This window comes from Salmo salar, chromosome ssa09 (genome assembly GCF_905237065.1).
Source record: "Salmo salar chromosome ssa09, Ssal_v3.1, whole genome shotgun sequence".
Taxonomy (NCBI): Eukaryota; Metazoa; Chordata; class Actinopteri; order Salmoniformes; family Salmonidae; genus Salmo; species Salmo salar.
The window spans coordinates 15473712-15493744 of NC_059450.1; the positions used below are offsets into that span (position 1 = coordinate 15473712).

General features: G+C 41.6%; 1 protein-coding gene across 7 annotated transcripts in view; it reads right to left on the reverse strand.

The window, feature by feature from the left end:
* LOC106610784 (palmitoyltransferase ZDHHC14) overlaps window positions 1–20033 on the reverse strand; it is a 102045-nt gene that overhangs the window by 28129 nt on the left and 53883 nt on the right. For all 7 annotated transcript variants that reach the window (XM_014210352.2, XM_014210346.2, XM_014210347.2 and 4 more), the window contains one exon: window positions 4808–4963. In XM_014210352.2, coding sequence (XP_014065827.1) covers window positions 4808–4963 — 156 coding nt within the window. The remainder of the gene's footprint in view (window positions 1–4807; window positions 4964–20033) is intronic.

The following is a 20033-nucleotide window of genomic DNA, read 5'->3' on the forward strand; positions in this document are numbered from 1 at the left end:
TCAATATGCCTGGTCTATTGCTGTTTTGGTTAGTGATTTTTGTCTTATTTCACTGTAGAGCCTCCAGCCCTGCTCAATATTTACATTTACATTTATTATATATATATATATATGCCTTAGCTAGCCCTTTTGTTCCACTCCCCACACATGCGGTGACCTCACCTGGCTTAAATTGTGCCTCCAGAGACAAAACCTCTCTCATCGTCACTCAATGCCTAGGCTAACCTCCACTGTACTCACATCCTACCATACCCTTGTCATTACATTATGCCTTGAACCTATTCTTTCACGCCCAGAAATCTGCTCCTTTTACCAGTTCTTTTAGTATTTAGCTATACTCTTATCCTACTCCTCCTCTGTTCCTCTGGTGATGTAGAGGTTAACCCAGGCCCTGCAGCCCCAAGCATCACTCCTATTCCCCAGGCGCTCTCATTTGTTCTGTAACCGTAAAAGCATTGGTTTCATGCATGTTAACATTAGAAGCCTCCTCCCTAAGTTTGTTTTATTCACACTCCGCAAACCCTGATGTCCTAGCCGTGTCTGAATCCTTGCTTAGGAAGGCCACCAAAAATCCTGAAAATACCATCCCTAACTATAACATTTCCCGACAAGATAGAACTGCCAAAGGGGGCGGAGTTGCAATCTACTGCAGAGATAGCCTGCAGAGTTCTGTCAAACTATCCAGGTCTGTGCCCAAACAACTCGAGATTCTACTTCTAAAAATTCACCTTTCCAGAAACAAGTCTCTCACCATTGCCGCTTGTTATATACCGCCTTCAACACCCAGCTGTGCCCTAGACACCATATGTGAATTGATCGCCCCCCATCTATCTTCAGAGTTCGTACTGTTAGGTGACCTAAACTGGGACATGCTTAACACCCCAGCCGTCCTACAATCTAAGCTAGATGCCCTCAATCTCCCCCAAATTATCAAGGAACCTACCAGGAACAACCCTAAATCCGTAACCATGGGCAACCTCTAAGATATCATCCTGACAAACTTGCCCTCTAAATACACCTCTGCTGTCTTCAACAAGGATCTCAGCGATCACTGCCTGCATGCGCTATGGGTCCGCGGTCAAACGACCACCCCTCATTACTGTCAAACGCTCCCTAAAACACTTCAGCGAGCAGGCCTTTCTAATCGACCTGGCCCGGGAATCCTGGAAGGATATTGACCTCATCCTGTCAGTAAAGGACGCCTGGTTACTCTTAAACAGTGCTTTCCTCTCCATCTTAAATAAGCATGCCCCATTCAAAAAATGTAGAACTAATAACAGATATAGCCCTTGGTTCACTCCAGACTTGACTGCCTTTGACCAGCATAAAAACATCCTGTGGTATTCTGCATTAGCATTGAATAGGCCCCGCGATATGCAACTTTTCAGGGAAGTCAGGAACCAATACACACAGTCAGTTAGAAAAGCTAAGGCCAGAAATGTGGTTCCTGTAGCACTAATTCCAAAAGGTTTTGGGACACTAAAGTCCATGGAGAATAAAAGCACCTCCTCCCAGCTGCCCACTGCACTGAGGATAGGAAACACTGTCACCACCGATAAATCTACGATAATCAATCATTTCAATAAGAATTTTTCTACGGCTGTCCACGCTTTCCACCTGGCTACCCCTACCCCGGCCAACATCTGTTATAGACCTATATCCATCCTGCCATGCCTTTCTAAAATCTTCAAAAGCCAAGTTAATAAATAGATCACCGACCATTTCGAAACCCACCGTACCTTCTCCACTATGCAATCTGGTTTCCGAGCTGGTCATGGGTGCACCTCAGCCACGCTCAAGGTCCTATACGATATCATAACCGACATTGATAAAAGACAGTACTGTGTAGCCGTCTTCATCGACCTGGCCAAGGCTTTCGACTCTGTCAATCACCGCATTCTTAAATCGGCAAACTAAATAGCCTTGGTTTCTCAAATGACTGCCTCGCCTGGTTCACCAACTACTTCTCAGATAGAGTTCAGTGTGTCAAATCGGAGGGCATGTTGTCCAGGCCTCTGGCAGTCTATTGGGGTGCCACAGGGTTCAATTCTCGGGCCGACTCTTTTCTCTGTATATATCAATGATGTCGCTCTTGCTCCCGGTGATTCTCTGATCCACCTCTACGCAGACGACACCCTTCTGCATACATCTAGCCCTTCTTTGGACACTGTGCTAACAAACCTTCAAACGAGCTTCAATGCCATACAACACTTCCATGGCCTCCAACTGCTCTCAAATGCTAGTAAAACTAAGTGCATTTTCTTCAACCGATTGCTGCCCGCACCCTCCCACCCGACTAGCATCACGTCTCTGGACGGTTCTGACTTAGAATATGTGGACAACTACAAATACCTAGGTGTCTGGCTAGACTGTAAAGTCTCCTTCCAGACTCACACTAAGCATCTCCAATCCAAAATTAAATCTAGAATCGGCTTCCTATTTCGCAACAAAGCCTCCTTCACTCATGCTGCCAAACATACCCTCGTAAAACAGACTATCCTACCGATCCTTGACTTCGGCGATGTCATTTACAAAATAGCCTCCAACACTCTACTCAGCAAACTGGATGTAGTCTATCACAGTGCCGTTTTGTCACCAAAGCCCCATATACTACCCACCACTGCGACCTGTATGCTCTCGTTGGCTGGCCCTCACTGCATATCCGTCGCCAAACCCACTGGCTCCAGGTCCTCTATAAGTCTTTGCTAGGTAAAGCGCCGCCTTATCTCAGCTCACTGGTCCCCATAGCAACACCCACCCCAGCAGGTATATTGCACTGGTCATCCCCGAAACCAACACCTCCTTTGGCCGCCTTTCCTTCCAGTTCTCTGCTGCCAATGACTGGAACGAACTGCAAAAATCACTGAAGCTGGAGTCTTATATCTCCCTCTCTAACTTTAACCTGTTAGGGATAGGGGGCAGTATTTTCACGGCCGGATAAAAAAAACGTACCCGATTTAATCTGGTTACTACTCCTGCCCAGAAACTAGAATATGCATACAATTTGTAGATTTGGATAGAAAACACTCTAAAGTTTCTAAAACTGTTTGAATGGTGTCTGTGAGTATAACAGAACTCATATGGCAGGCCAAAACCTGAGAAGATTCTATACAGGAAGTGCCCTGTCTGACAATTTGTTCTCCTTCTAGGGCATCTCTATCAAAAATACAGCATCTTTGCTGTAACGTGACATTTTCTAAGGCTTTCATTGGCTCTCAAAAGGCGCCAGAAAGTGGAATGAGAGCTCTCCAGTCTCTGGGCGAAAAACAGCATGGGTTTTTGTGAGTGGTCCTTCTAAGAACAATGACACTGGAGCGCGCGTGCACGAGACGACTCCATGTTTTACTTTCAGTGTTTGAACGAATACAACGTCGCCCGGTTGGAATATTATCGCTATTTTACGAGAAAAATCTCATAAAAATTTATTTTAAACAGCGTTTGACATGCTTCGAAGTATGGTAATGGAATATTTTGACATTTTTTGTCACGAAATGCGCCGGCACGTCACCCTTCGGATAGTTACCTGAACGCATGAACAAAACGGAGCTATTTAAATATAACTATGGATTATTTCGAACCAAAACAACATTTGTTGTTGAAGTAGAAGTCCTGGGAGTGCATTCTGACGAAGAACAGCAAAGGTAATCCAATTTTTCTTATAGTAAATCTGAGTTTGGTGAGGGCCAAACTTGGTGGGTGTCAAAATAGCTAGCCGTGATGGCCGGGCTATGTACTCAGAATATTGCAAAATGTGCTTTCACCGAAAAGCTATTTTAAAATCGGACACCACGATTGCATAAAGGAGTTCTGTATCTATAATTCTTAAAATAATTGTTATGTATTTTGTGAACGTTAATCGTGAGTAATTTAGTAAATTCACCGGAAGTTTGCGGTGGGTATGCTAGTTCTGAGCATCACATGCTAATGTAAAAAGCTGGTTTTTGATATAAATATGAACTTGATTGAACAAAACATGCATGTATTATATAACATAATGTCCTAGGAGTGTCATCTGATGAAGATCAAAGGTTAGTGCTGCATTTAGCTGTGGTTTTGGTTTTTGTGACATATATGCTTGCTTTGAAAATGGCTGTGTGATTATTTTTGGGAGGGTAATCTCCTGACATAATCTAATGTTTTGCTTTCGTTGTAAAGCCTTTTTGAAATCGGACAATGTGGTAAGATAAAGGAGAGTCTTGTCTTTAAAATGGTGTAAAATAGTCATGTTTGAAAAATTGAAGTTTTTGCATTTTTGAGGTATTTGTAATTCGCGCCACTCTATACCATTGGATATTGGTGAGGCGTTCCGCTAGCGGAAAGTAACAGGTTTGCATCAGCTGTCAGAGCAGCTTACCGATCACTGTACCTGTACACAGCCAATCTGTCAATAGCACACCCAACTACCTCATCCCCATATTATTACTTAGCCTCTTGCACCCCAGTATCTCTACTTGCACATCATCATCTGCACATCTATCACTCCAGTATTAATGCTAAATTGTAATGACCTATTTATTGCCTACCTCCCTACTCTTTTACATTTGCACACACTGTTGATTGATTTTTCGATTTTTCTTTTCTATTGTGTTATTGACTGTACGTTTATGTGTAACTCTGTGTTGTTGTTTTGTCGTTGCTTTATCTTGGCCAGGTCGCAGTTGTAAATGAGAACTTGATCTCAACTGGCCTACCTGGTTAAATAAAGGTGAAATAAATAATAAATATATGCACACATAAGCAAACACCCACTTCTCCTTCAGTCCGCACACCGTCCCAGCATGTGTGCGGTCCTAACAAGATGACTTACCGACACAGTTGTCACAAAGGCTGCAGTGAGAGGCACGCGGTGGTCTGAAGATCTTACAGGTGAAGCAGTACTTGAGCTTGACAGTCTGCCCATTGATGACCACCTCTCTCGTCCTGGGGGGCGACCGGTAACCCGAACTGGAACCGTTGGCTACATCTGTCAGGGAGAAGAAGTGGGTATCATTAGCCTCAAATCACATGGATATTAAATTTGGCATACAATACACTGCAATCCTAGCCTCATTCATTGTCATGCCAAATTATGCTATTGAAGAGTTGGCTAGTTACACAGTATGGGAGGAGGGTAGTACTATCCAGCACAGAGCTGGCACTGTAGAGCGGTACAGGAACCAAAGTTAAGTCAAAATGGAACTGTGACTGTCAAGTAGACCTATTGGTTCGTATAGTACTGGTCATGATAAAAGCAGAAGTGAAAAGCCTTTTAAAATATGTTGGTTCATTCATGTCTGGCTCTGAAAGCAGAAAGAGCCAGAGAAGTCTAACTGCTCAGCACCTTCTCTCATGACGTCACACTGTGACTGTCCTAACCTGCTCAGAGCAACATGCCCTTCTCTCTGCTCTCTGGTCGCAATGAATGTCTCAGCTGGAGGAAACCCAATTTGGCAAGCAAACTGGTTGTTTTCTCCGCAGAAACTCATGCTTTTCCCCTCAGAGTGGTGTCAAACAGCTTTCTAACAGAGAGGATGATTGACATGATGAGGGGAGATGTTGTTGGGCAGATGATTATGGTAATTTGAAAAGCACAAAAGGTATAACCAATTCCCCATTACTGCCATGCTCGTTTCTGTAGCTCTCTTTTGTGTGTGTATGTGTGTGTGTAGATCATGGTGTGCCTCTGAGCCCAGTGGCAGAGCTGGAGTGGTGTGTATGTACGCAACTCAACAGGCAAAAGCACATGGGTCTCTTTTCAGCCCATGTTCAGTGCGATCAACGCAGCCTCATCATCCTCTCCTCCTCTGTACAGAACGAGGGATAGAGTCAAACACGGAGTGAGTGAATGAGCAGGAGGAGAATTAGTATCTCAACATCTATCAAAGAGCGCTTCCAACAGAGAGAGTAGAAAGCCCAGAAGAAGTTGCTGAGCTGAACTGCATACCATTCATACTCCGTGTGGTACAATCACACACACTAATGTACTGAGCTCAATAAAGAGAGCCCGCTCATCATTATTCTATTGAAACACAGGCTGATAATATTCTAAAGAACTCCTGTCATTCTTCAGTAGGGTTATTGTGTTGACGTCTATAGACGGGATGGCTGACAACGTCACGAGAATTTTAAATGATGCGCACGCATCGGTGGCCGGAAGGCGTGCTTTATTAGGATTCTGAACGGTCAGATAGCTAGCAACAATGACAAGCTGCCATGTGGGGAATCATAGGTGGCTCGTTTCAGTTTGACCGTTGGAGCCGGTGTAGTACGATTCAATCTTAGTCCTGTATTGACACTTTTCCTGTTTGATGGTTCGTCGGATGGCATAGCGGGATTTCTTGTAAGCTTCCGGGTTAGAGTCCCGCTCCTTGAAAGCGGCAGATCTACCCTTTAGCTCAGTGCGGATGTTTCCTGTAATCCATGGCTTCTGGTTGGGTTATGTACGTACAGTCACTGTGGGGACGACGTCATCGATGCACTTATTGATGAAGCCAGTGACTGATGTAGTGTACTCCTCAATGCCATCGGAAGAATCCCGGAACATGTTCCAGTATGTGCTAGCTAAACAGTCCTGTAGCTTAGCATCTGCTTCATCTGACCACTTTCTTATTAACCGAGTCACTGGTGCTTCCTCCTTTAGTTTTTGCTTGTAAGCAGGAATCAGGAGGATAGAATTATGATCAGATTTGCCAAATGGAGGGCGAGCTTTGTACGCGTCTCTGTGTGTGGAGTAAAGGTGGTCTAGAGTTTTTTCCACTCTGGTTGAACATTGAACATGCTGATAGAAATTAGGTAAAACGGATGAGTTTTCCTGCATTAAAGTACCCGGCCACTAGGAGCGCCGCCTCTGGGTGAGAGTTTTCCTGTTTACTTATGGCGGTATACAGCTCATTGAGTGTGGTCTTTGTGCCAGCATCGGTTTGTAGTGGTATGTAGACAGCTACGAAAAATACAGATAAAAACTCTTAGTAAATAGTGTGGTCTACAGCTTATCATGAGATACTCTACCTCAGGCGAGCAAAACCGCAAGACTTCCTTAGATTTCATGTACCAGTTCTTTACAAATATACATAGACCGACAACCCTCGTCTTACCAGAGGCCGCTATTCTATCCTGCCGAAAAAGCTTAAAACCCACCAGCTGTATGTTATTCATGTCGTCGTTCAGCCACGACTCGGTGAAACATAAGATATTACAGTTTTTAATGTCCCGTTGGTAGGATATACGTGATCGTATAACCAACAACTGTAATGATGTATTTGAGAGACAAGTGCTTATTGTGCAAATGTATTTATGTTTTAAATAAAGATGGAGACAAAAATATACACTGAGTGTACAAAACATTAAGAACACCTACTCTTTCCATGACAGACTGACCAGGTCGATCCAGGTGAAAGCTATGATCACTTATTGATCCACTTCAGTCAATGTAAATAAAGGGGAGGAGACAGGTTAAAAAATGATTTTTAAGCCTTGAGACATGGATAGTGTGTGTGCCATTCAGAGGATGAATGGGCAAGACAAAATATTTAAGTGCCTTTGAACGAGGTATGGTGGTAGGTGCCAGGCGCAACAATTTGTGTCAAGAACTGCAACGCTGCTGGGTTTTTCATTATCATCAGTTTCCTGTGTGTATCAAGAACAATTCACCACCCAATGGACATCTAGCCAACTTGACACAACTGTGGGAAGAATGCTGGAATGCTTTAGACACCTTGAAGAGGCCATGTCCCGAGGAATTGAAGCTGATCTGAGGGCAAAAGGGGGGGCGGGGGGTGCAACTCAATATTAGGAAAGTGTTCTTAATGTTTGGTATACTCAGTGTAGTTTACATGTTGTCAACAGTCTAAGCCAACCGCGTCCGTTTGAGGCAATCAAGTCGCCTCTAAAATGAGAAAAGCATTGCAGCATAATGATTATGAAAATCACATCTAGCCTCACAAACATTAAAACACCATCGCCTGTGAAGAACAACTAATGAAATGTTCATGGAATGACTGGGCATGGAGCCCAGACTACTGGTACCACTTCTCACATTCATTACTCTTTCCTTTCAGTCAACTAGACCACCAGCATCAACTGGAAAACCACTGGCCAGCTATCACTGTATCAACATGTACTGTAAGATGAAAAATGAACCTACAAACAAGGACAGCTAACAGTAAGTATAGCTGTGAGGTTGACCATGAGGTAGGATTTTAACAGTGAGGAGGCATACGAGGAAGATGTGTTTTATCTTGCCCAGAGTGAGGTTTTTATTAACAAACATGAAGATACTAAGCCGGCGACTGTACAAGTATTTACAAAAACAAATAATCAACTCTAATCAACTCATAAGAAAACCCAGGCTCAATAATTGCCTGTTAACCCGTTACCCGTCTGAGGTGCTCACTTCCACTCCGCTCTCAGACACAACTTCTAGTTGACTGTATGTTCACACTGGAGGTCGACCGATTATGATTTTTCAACGCTGGTGCCGATTATTAAATCGGCCAATATATATATATAGGCTTTTAGCTGCTTTTATATATATATATATATAAATAAAAAGCCAATTTTTATTTAACCTGTCTGGGCTAAGGGCATAATTTTCACGGCCGGATGAAAAACGTACCCAATTTAAACAGGTTACTACTCTGGCCCAGAAACTAGAATATGCATATTATTAGTAGATTTGGATAGAAAACACTCTGAAGTTTCTAAAACTGTTTGAATGGTGTCGTGAGTATAACAGAACTCATATGGCAGGCAAAAACCTGAGAAAAAGTCAACCAGGAAGCGGAGGATCTGAGAATTGTAGTTCATCTTTCTAGTCCCTTTCGAAACTACAGTATCTGTGGGGTTACGTTGCACTTCCTAAGGCTTCCATTGGCTGTCAAAAGCCTTCAGAAAGTTGTTTGAGCATTCTCCTGTCACTGGGCAGATAATAGGAGCTCAGTTACTAAGTGGACTGCCTGGCAACAAAGGGATTGGATATGCGCAGTCCCGCGAGCGCACTGTTCCTTCTTTTTCCCCTTGAATGAATACGCTATTGTCCGATTGGAATATTATCACAATTTTACGTTAAAAACACCATAAAGATTGATTTTAAACAGCGTTTGACATGCTTCTAAGTACGGTAATGGAACATTTTTACTTTTCGTCTCTGGTACCGCGCTCGTGCGTTATGCCTTTGGATAGTGCTCTGAACGCACGAACAAAACAGAGGTATTTGGACATAAATATGGATTATTTTGAACAAAAACAACATTTCTTGTGGAAGTAGCAGTCCTGGGAGTGCATTCTGACAAAGATCAGCAAAGGTAAGAGAATATTTCTAATATTATTTCTGAGTTTAGGTGGCCCCGAACTTGGCGGGTGTCTATATAGGTTGCTGTGATGGCTGAGCTATGTACTCAGAATATTGAAAAATGTGCTTTCTCTGTAAAGCTATTTTAAAATCTGACACAGCGGTTGCATCCAGGAGTAGTATATCTATAATTCTTTAAATAATTGTTGTATATTTTGTCAACGTTTATGAGTATTTTTGTAAATTGATGTGCACATTGACCGAAAGTTTTGGTGGGAATACATTTTCTGAACATCACGCGCCAATGTAAAATGCTGTTTTTGGATATAAATATGAACTTTATCGAATGAAACATACATGTATTGTGTAACATAATGTCCTAGGAGTGTCATCTGATGAAGATCGTCAAAGGTTAGTGCTTCATTTAGCTGTGTTTTGGGTTTTATTGACATGTCCTTGCTTGGAAAATGGCTGTGTGATTATTTTTGTCTATGTACTCTCCTAACATAATCTAATGTTTTGCTTTCGCTGTAAAGCCTTTTTGAAATCGTACAATGTGGTTACATCAAGGAGAAGTGTATCTTTAAAATGGTGTAAAATAGTTGTATGTTTGAGAAAGTTGAATTATGACATTTTGTTGTTTTTGAATTTGCCGCCCTGATATTTCACTGACGCTAGCGTCCCACGTAGCCCATAGAAGTTAATCTGCATATATATATATATATATATATATATATATATATATATATATATATATATATAAGGACAATTACAAGGACAATTACAACAATACTGAATGAACAATGAACACTTATTTTAACTTAATATAAGACATAAATAAAATCTATTTAGAATTCAAATAAATAATGAAATATGTTCAATTTGGTTTAAATAATGCAAAAACAGTGTTGGAGAAGAAAGTAAAAGTGCAATATGTGCCATGTAAAAAATAGGTTTTAAGTTGTAGTTATTATAGAAATGATGACACGTTGACTCTCTCTATACCATTTGTATTTCATATACCTTTGACTGGTGGATGTTCTTAGTCACTTTAGTATTGCCAGCCTAATCTCGGGAGTTAATAGGCTTGAAGTCATAAACAGCGCTGTGCTTCAAGCATTGCTAAGAGCTGCTGGCAAAACGCAATAAGTGCTGTTTGAATGAATGCTTACGAGCCTGCTGCTGCCTACCACCACTCAGTCAAACTGCTCTATCAAATCATCGACTTAATTATAATATAATAAACACAGAAATACAAGCCTTTGGTCATTAATATGGTCAAATCCGGAAACTATCATTTCGAAAACAAAACAATTATTCTTTCAGTGAACCGTTCCGTATTTTATCTAACGGGTGGCATCCCTAAGTCTAAATATTGTTGTTACATTGCACAACCGTCAATGTTATGTCCTAATTATGTAAAATTCTGGCATATTAGTTCACAGTTCGCAACGAGCCAGGAGGCCCAAACTGTTGCATATACCCTGACTCTGCTTACACTGAACGCAAGAGAAGTGACACAATTTCCCTAGTTAAAATAAATTAATGTTATCAGGCAATATTAACTAAATATGCAGATTTAAAAAATATATAATTCTGTGTATTGATTTTAAGAAAGGCATTGATGTTTAGGTTAGGTAAATTTTTCGAGAATGCACTTTTGTTAAATCATCACCTGTTTGGCGAAGTTGAAGTAGGCTGTGATTCGATGATAAATTAACCGGCACCGCATTGATTATATGCAACGCAGGATTATATGCAACCTCCCCCAGGAAACTAGCAGAATATTCCAGATTTCACAGTTTGGATCTAGGCCAGTTTGGATCTAGGATGGAGCTGGAAGGAGGACGGTAGTGATAAGAGGGGTTGATGAGGGCAGTGGTACAGCTAACCAGCACACAGAGAGGCATACAGTAGGAGAGACTAAAGGAGGATTCAATGTCGGCCAAAGCGTCTGCCCGGCACAGGCCCATCTCGACGGGGTATAAGAGAATGTAATTGCTATCCTGCAGGGATAGGGACGTGATAGGTAGAGGATGAGAACAGGGCATGAGCAGATGGACCTTCACTCACTGACAACACAACAGAACACTTACCTCAGGCTTAATAAGACCATGACCTGAGACACCGGACTTAAGATTTTGGACTGTAAAAGACACAAAGAGAAGGGTAGCCTACATACAAGTGCTTACTTCTGAAAGTCAAGTCAACATCACAATTGGCTATTATTAGGTCCATTATTTTCACACCCCTGGGAAGCAAGCCAAACACCCCATCTCATCTTGACAGGCCATCCCTCCATATTTCAGACTGTGTGTGTGTGTGTGTCAGCCACACTCAGGTCAGACTGTTCTCTCTTCAGGAGGCTCCAGGGCTTGGTACCACTCAGGCAACGGTCCCAACGAGTCCCCGTAAGACTGTCAATCTGGATAAGTTTGACAGTCTGGAGTTGTGTGCCCTAAGCAGTTGGTGGCAACTTAAATCCTCAGGGAGACTGCTTTAAAAGGAGAATATCTAGCTATATGGTGGATGCCTTCTGTGACTGTGCCTTTCACATCAGTGCAGATGAGGGACAAGGAGAAGACACCCTGCTATTTGTGACTATGTATGAGCATTCTCTGTACAGGACAGGATGTCCCAGCAGCTGCTGTTGGTTCCTGTACGTCTGTCTGCATGATGAGAGGTAATGAGGCCGATGGGCCCCACAGGGAGACCAAGACAACACAGACAGACACTTTCCCTGAGTTAGCACTCTCTCTGCCTCTCAGACACATGCAGAGGCATACTGTACAGTGATCCGTGTGTGTGTGTCCAGTATGCAGAGGCATACAGAAGGCAGGTGGCCATCAGTAACAGCAGAGGCCAACCCAGGCCACTAATTGCTCGACAAGTTATGCTTTTCTTTCTCTCTTTGTCTGGACCCATTTGGTAAATTCAACTGGCTGCAATTACTGTCCCAGCAGCAGCAGCTCTATTCATGTACCATGCGGCTCCATCTACAAGGCCTCATCACACAGCCCTTTTATCTCCCCGTCATAATCCTCAAGACAAGCCAACAAAAGACCTGAGAGACCGGAAACCATCTCCCAGAGGAAACCAACGCTGGCGGGACAAAAAGGGATTGAAATGCATTGGAGAAACATCAGGTAGGGTAGGTTTTAATAAAATGTTGTTTGAGTGTGTGTGTGTGTGTGTGTGTGTGTGTGTGTGTGTGTGTGTGTGTGTGTGTGTGTTGGGGGGGTACTGTCTGAGTATGTGTGTGCATACGTGCGTGCGTGAATGCTGATTACATAACTCCTGTCCTGGATGTCGAGTCTTCCCACAGACAGATTAACTGTTAGTTGTGGGGCACTTTCTCTTCAGTGGGTAACAAAAGTGGGTTTCCAAATGGTGATAACACTGAGCATCTACTATGACACACACCTATACTTCCTATTGCCCCAGGCTGCAGGCACACACCCTAGGTTAACAATCCAGGCCTTATTTCTAACCAAATGTTGCAACTGCGATTAGACTTGCGATTTAGAGCAACACTTGGGTGAACTGTTGGAATCATGGACATATAATTATTATTCTAATTCTATAGTTAGAATATAATAGTGGGCACTTTGAATACAGTGTTGTTTGACAAGACAACAAATTAAAATGCCACAGAGGAGTTATTGTGACAGGGTAGGAACCAAAGTGTTGATAAGTGTTTCCTAGGGGACCCTATAATAATGTTCTCTCTTAGCTATTCCTCTTTTATTTAGAAGATACTGATGCACAAACATACCATCACTGGTATTATCATGCTGCATAGCTAGTTACGTTTGTTCTGACTCAGTACATTTATTTGCTAGCTAACTAGCGATTAGTATTAGCGGCTAACACAATTTTGGCCCAAGTTGCTAACAAAAGACAAACTAGCCGTTTGCAGATGTGAAACAAAGTAATATTGTGATTATAGAACGCTACTGGAAGCAAAGTGAAAACCGCATCGTTGTCATCAACATTGTTGCATGTGCTGCATTAACCATGCAGACTGAACGCAAGTGTGTCGTGGTCGAGGAACAACAAATGCGCTCCTTGAGTGACAGGAGGTGGGACCAGGTCTGTGTGGAAAGCGGCATGGAGAGAGAGAGCGGAGAGGGATGACTCAAGTAGCGGAGTAAACTATATATATAAAAAAAAAATTAAATGGACGTTACACACGGCGTATCACATTTAACAAACCAAACATTGAAATACCGTTATAGAAGGTCAAGTAAAAACCCAAACCGGTCCCTGCATCAATACTGGTGTATCATAAAATACGGTATACCGCCCAGCCCTAGGGCACTGGGACACAAATTGCAGTGTGTGTTTGTGTGTGTGTGTGTGTGTGTGTGTGTGTGTGTGTGTGTCAACCTCACTCTTATATCCAACTGCCATTGTAAAATTAAATGGATAAAAAAGGATTTGAGAGATTACAGTTCATGTTTTCCATGACTAGATTACACAGGGAAAAGTACTACAATTAAATGAGATGAATTTTCCTGAAGCTCTGTAAAGTAGGTCTGAGTTACTGAGCAAAAGGCTTTTTCTCTGGACTGTTTTGAAATCATTACTCAGCCCTAAGGGTTCACTGATCTCTCTGCTCCCGGCTGACTATGATGAACACATCCTGATATTCATTTCCACCCTCGCTAGCTTCGTTAGTTACTAGTGAAAAATTAAGGGATGTTTCAGTTCAGTCCATTTCTGGGGAACTGGCTTTGATGTGGCCATAATGCATAGCCAGAGACTGACGTTAAAGTCTCGAAGGCACTTACCGATCGGGCAAGACGGGAGTACTTTTTGGTTGCCTGAAGATTGTGAACACTTGTCCGAAAACGTAAATGAGCCATTTACACGCACAAGTGTCATATGTTGCCTGCCTTTCACCTACACATTGGTGAGGAACCAGGAAGATCAGTACTGGAATTATTAGAATTTTGGTTAGCAGTAAAACAATTATAAATTAACTTGCCCCAGGCAATAGGGCACCCATGTCAATCCCTGCAGGCCTATATTCCTCCTTTCCCCCCCATTTCTCGACATTGTAGGCTTACAGCCTAACTGATCTCAAGTGATAGGACTGGTGGAAGCATTATGATGGAAACCTGCCCAAGTTTGTCAGATCCAAGAAATCGTTAAGTAGGAATTACAGAAAGTGCACAGTTAAAGTATTCACATTGTGTGGTGTGTGAGTAATGAATGTTGGGGCATTTCCAATTAAGATTTACCCCAGTGTTTAACCCAAAAGGTTCAGACTCTCCACCCATCTACACGGGCCAGCACCCGTGACTCACTGAGCCACAGCTCCGGTGGACCTGCTCTGACTTAGAGGCAAGGCCCTGGGTACTTTTTTTTTTAAAGCTTTCATTTACATAACAATGGCTAACTGTGAACTTTACCACCTTCTCACAAAGCAACGGTCTTGAATGATGCAGAGGCTGTTGATTTTGCTCGCCACAAGTCAGTGTCACACTCCTGATGGAAGCACAACACCAGAGCTTTCATTACCATAACACACCGGCGGCCCACTGGTGTAAGGGTAAGTCTCAATAGAAAAGCACTCAAATGTGGCCCAAAACGCTGGTGCAGGTGGGGAAACAGTGCCAGCTGACTGTAGTTAATTGGGTAATGGAGTGGGAATGGGGTCAGAGTTAATAGCCGTCATGTGAACTTTTCAGAAACATCCGGCGAGTAGAGTTCATCGACTAACAGGGAGGGGGGAGAGAGACATAGATCGCAACAACCAAATCAAATTGGGTGTTCAACTAATTAAAATGATTTACAAAACATAAGCTAAATAATAAACTATACATTCCCTAAACAAAGATGCTACAAGTGGGTGTGTTTGTGTGAGCGAAAAAAGCTAAAAATAGTTACCATTGCACTTGCAGATCTGCATTTTGATATGATACGCAAGCAGCCTGGATACCAACAGTAACACAAGGACACAAAGAGTTCTGTCAATCAGCAACATGCCCAGGTGGGTTTGGAGCCTGTGGCATACCAGGGAAGTCCCTTCAGATCTATCTATCTATCTACTGTGGAATGATGAATGTTCAATTAAAGAACACCTTCACACTGGATGAGGAGTCCCGTAGGTCCACTGACATTCTGCAAGAGAACATGATCTCCTCCCATTTCAAGGACATCATGAACAAACAGTTTGATGTTAGCACATAGAGATGTGCAGGCAACATGTAAAGACATCAAGTGTGAAGCAACACAGTGTACACATGGTAACCCATGGCAACGGAACCCTGGAGAACTCTGACAGTGATAGAAGATATCTTTGTTGAATTCCTCTGAATCCACATTCCACCATGGGGGGGGGTGGATGTCAGTCAGTGGACTGTAATCCTACCTGCATAATGCACTGAGGCTGAGAGGAAAGAGACGGTTGTGGATGACAGAGATCCTAGTGAGTCCGATCTCCCTAAGTGCGCATCCCTCCCTCAGAGTGTCGTAGAGGGAGGGAGAGAGGAGCTACAATGGATTGATCGAGCGCGAGTGTAAAGAGCTCCACAAACTCACTTGCACTAACAGATCAGGGCCCGATTTCCCGAAAGCATCTTAAGGCTAATTTCATCATTAGAACCTTCGTAGGAGCATAGTTTAAATCTCTGAACCGTTTCCCAAAACCAGCTAAAGTTGCACTTGAAAATGCTCGTTATTTACCAACTGCCTCAGACCACTCGTAGAACAGCTAAGTGCGTCGTTAGATGCTTCCCCCCTTCAATGTCACTTAATACACAGAAAATCTCAGCTAAACATTGAATCAAAATGTTTATCTGTCTCTCTGTGACCGCCGATATCTTCAGAACGAAGTTCACTAAATACAATTTTTCAATGTCTTTGCAATTGTAATAAACGAGCAAAGGTTTTAAAAAAAGTATTCAAATGAGAACCGAGATGACTGAATTAAAAGATAAATACAGTATAGGCTACATTTAAGAAATAAGGCACGAGGTGTGGTATACGGCCAATATAATGCCTGGATACAGCCCGTAGCCGTGGTATATTTGCCATATACCACAAACACCAGAGGTGCCTTATTGCTATTATAAACTGGCTACCAATGTAAGTAGAGCAGTAAAAATAAATATTTTGTCATACCCGTGGTATTCGGTCTGATATACCACAGCTGTCAGCCAATCAGCATTAGAAAGGTGTTCCTAATGTTTGGTATGCCTCAGAGTACAGGTAACTGCCAAAATAAAGGAAACGCCAACATAAAGTCTCTTAGTAGGGTGTTGGGCCACCACGAGCTGCCAGAACAGTTTCAATGCACCTTGGCATAGATTCTACAAGTGTCGAACTCTATTGGAGGGATGCAACATCATTTTCCCGCAAGAAATTTCCTCTTGGATCACTGAGATTAGGATCTGTACTCATCTATTTCATAATTATTATGTTGTTTTTTTTTATCAGATATTTGACCACAATTTCCACAAAATTGTCATTAATGCAACACTTTTCAAAGTAAAAAGAAGTAATAAACAAATCAATTTCAAATCATTTTTTTTTAACATTGCTCCCCTAACGAAAAGGCCTGAGTTCAACATAACACTGAAAATAAAACTTTCGAATTGAATTATAACGCCAGAAGCTTCTGAAGATTCAGTTTACCGTTTGAGCGTGGTCACCGAACCATCTGTGTTACAATTCACCCCACTTTGACCTCCTCCTTGAAGAGACCCATCCAAGACACTGGACCAATGCCTAGGCTTTACAGGCTAACAGTCGGTAATCTGCCTTTTGGACGCCGATTATGGCCGATTACATTGCAATCCACGAGGAGACTGCGTGGCAGGCTGACCACCAGTTACGCGAGTGCAGCATCAAAAGGACCTTGTGCCTGCAAGGAGACAAGGTGCTAGCTAGCATTAAACTTATCTTATAAAAAAACAAATCAACCTTCACATAATCACTAGTTAACTACACATGGTTGATGATATTACTTGGTCCACTAGCTTGTTCCGCGTTGCATATAATCAATGCGGTCCCTGTTCATTTATCATCAAATCACAGCCTACTTCAACTTGATGATTTAACAAAAGAGCATTCATGAATAAAGCACAATCGTTGCAATAATGTACCTAACCATAAACATCAATGACTTTCTTAAAATCAATACAGAAGTATATTTTTTAAAACCTGCATATGTAGTTAAAAGAAAGATTCATGTTAGCAGGCAAAATTAACTAGGGAAATTGTGTCACTTCTCTTGCTTTCAGTGTAAGCTGAGTCAGGGTATATGCAGCAGTTTGGGCCGCCTGGCTCGTTGAACTGTTGAAAGGGCATTTATTCCTAACAAAGAACGTAATTCATTTGCCAGAATTGTACATAATTATGACATAACGTTAAAGGTTGTGCAATGTAACAGTAATATTTAGACTTAGGGTTGCCACCCGTTCGATAAAATACGGAACGGGTATTTCACTGAAAGAATAATTGTTTTGTTTTCGAAATGATAGTTTCCGGATTTGACCATATTAATGACCTACGGCTCATATTTCTGTGTGTTATTATATTATAATTAAGTCTATGATTTGATAGAGCAGTCTGACTGAGCGGTGGTAGGCAGCAGCAGGCTCATAAGCGTTCATTCAAAAGAGCAGCTCTTTGCAATGCTGGGATTCACAGCGCTGTTTATGACTTCAAGCCTATTAACTCCCGAGATTAGGCTGGCAATACTAAAGTGCCTATAAGAACATCCAATAGTCAAGGGTATATGAAATACAAATGGTATAGAGAAATAGTCCTATAATTCCGATAATTACTACAACCTAAAACATGTTAAAAGGAACCACCAGCTTTCATGTGTTCTCATGTTCTGAGCAAGGAACTTAAACGTTAGCTTTCTTACATGGCACATATTGCACTTTTACTTTCATCTCCAAGACTGTGTTTATGCATTATTTAAACCAAATTGAACATGTTTCATTATTTGAGACTAAATTTATTTGATTTATGTATTAAGTTAAAATAAAAAGTGTTCATTGTTCATTCAGTATTGTTACAATTAGCATTTATTACAAATATATATAATTATTATAATTTCAAATAAATAAATAATAAAATAAATACATAAAAAAAAAATGTTGGTATTGACTTTTTTTGGTCCTCCAATAATTGGTATCGGTATTGAAAAATCATAATCGGTCGACCTCTAGTTCGAACCCGGTCAGTCACAAGTGCAAGATAACATTGGTAGTGGAAAGGCTGTCCTTAGAAGGGCTATGACAAGGCTATTGAACTATATTATTATGTGCGCCAAATTGCGTTTTTTTGTGACACTCCTACAGTAACATGACCCGTGTGGCCTGTGATCATCATAGAGAGGACAGAAGGCATGTCCATGTTCCAGAGTCTAAGCTTTCAGGAATGGGGTCATAATAGCTTATAGCCAAAACAGTTCAAACGCTAGAGACAAATTCCTAAGAAGAACATAAATTCAACATGCCACAAAGGCTTCAGAAACCACCAGGATCTTCTGTTTTACCACAGAGAGCATTTGATTCCATCTGTCCTCCTCTACCTCACATGGCTGGCAAAGTACAAATGCTGCTACAAATGTTGTCTCTGGTTTTGAATTTAAATTTAGAGAACTGAATATGAATGCATCTGAGAAGTTGAATATATGAAACTGATAAACTCTAAATAAAAGTTTTTGAACTTCATACACAGGAAATGAATGCATTATCTACTGTGTTGAAACTGAGTATTTAAATATTCAATTAGAATACTCAATTACTTTGAAATATATATTTTTTTACTTGTATTTCAAATCATGAAAAGTTAAAATAATGAATTATATGATCAAATTTGTGCATTATAAATTCAAAAAGATCAAATTCAAAATCCCAACACAAATTCAAAATTATGGAATACAAATACAATTTCTGTTGGCACTGAAATCGCTCCATAAAACCGGGCCCAGATCAAGTGGAGAGCTTTAGAACCCACTATATGCTCACACTCCCCAAACTCTGCTCCAAGCTGCCATTGTTCAGGTTCTAGTGAGACAGGGTAGAAGGTGGTTCTATAGAAGTAGTATGGTGTAATACAGTAACGTAGAGGCTTGGTGATCAGATGTTTTAACCAATGTTAATGAGATTACCACTCATTAGGTAAAGTCTCTCTGTTGAGAAAGTATGTGTTAAGTCAGTGTGTGTGAAAAGTGCCTGAAGGCAGGGCAGAGACATTAGGACTTACAGCGGGGCTGTAGAAACCCTGGACAGGTTCTACACGGAGTGTACGAAACGTAAAAAAAAATTATAAGAATATTGAGTTCTTTTTGCCCTCAGAAGAGCCTCAATTCGTCAGGGCATGGACTTTACAAGGTGTCGAAAACGTTCCACAGGGATGCTGGCCAATGTTGAATCCAATGCTTCCCACAGTTGTGACAAGTTGGCTGGATGTCCTTTGGATGGTGGACCATTCTTGATACACACGGAAAACCGTTGAGTGAAAAACCCAGCAGCGTTGCAGTTCTTGACACAAACCGGTGGGCCTGGCACCTACTACCATACCCTGTTCAAAGGCACTTAAACCTTTTGTCTTGCCAATTCACCCTCTGAATGGCACACACAATCCATTTCACAATTGTCTCAAGGCTTAAAAATCATTATTTAACCTGTCACCTCCCCTTTATCTACACTGATTTAACAAGTGACATTAATAAGGGATCAAAGCTTTCAACTGGATTCATGTTTTGTACACTCAGTGTACATTCTCTGTTACTGAG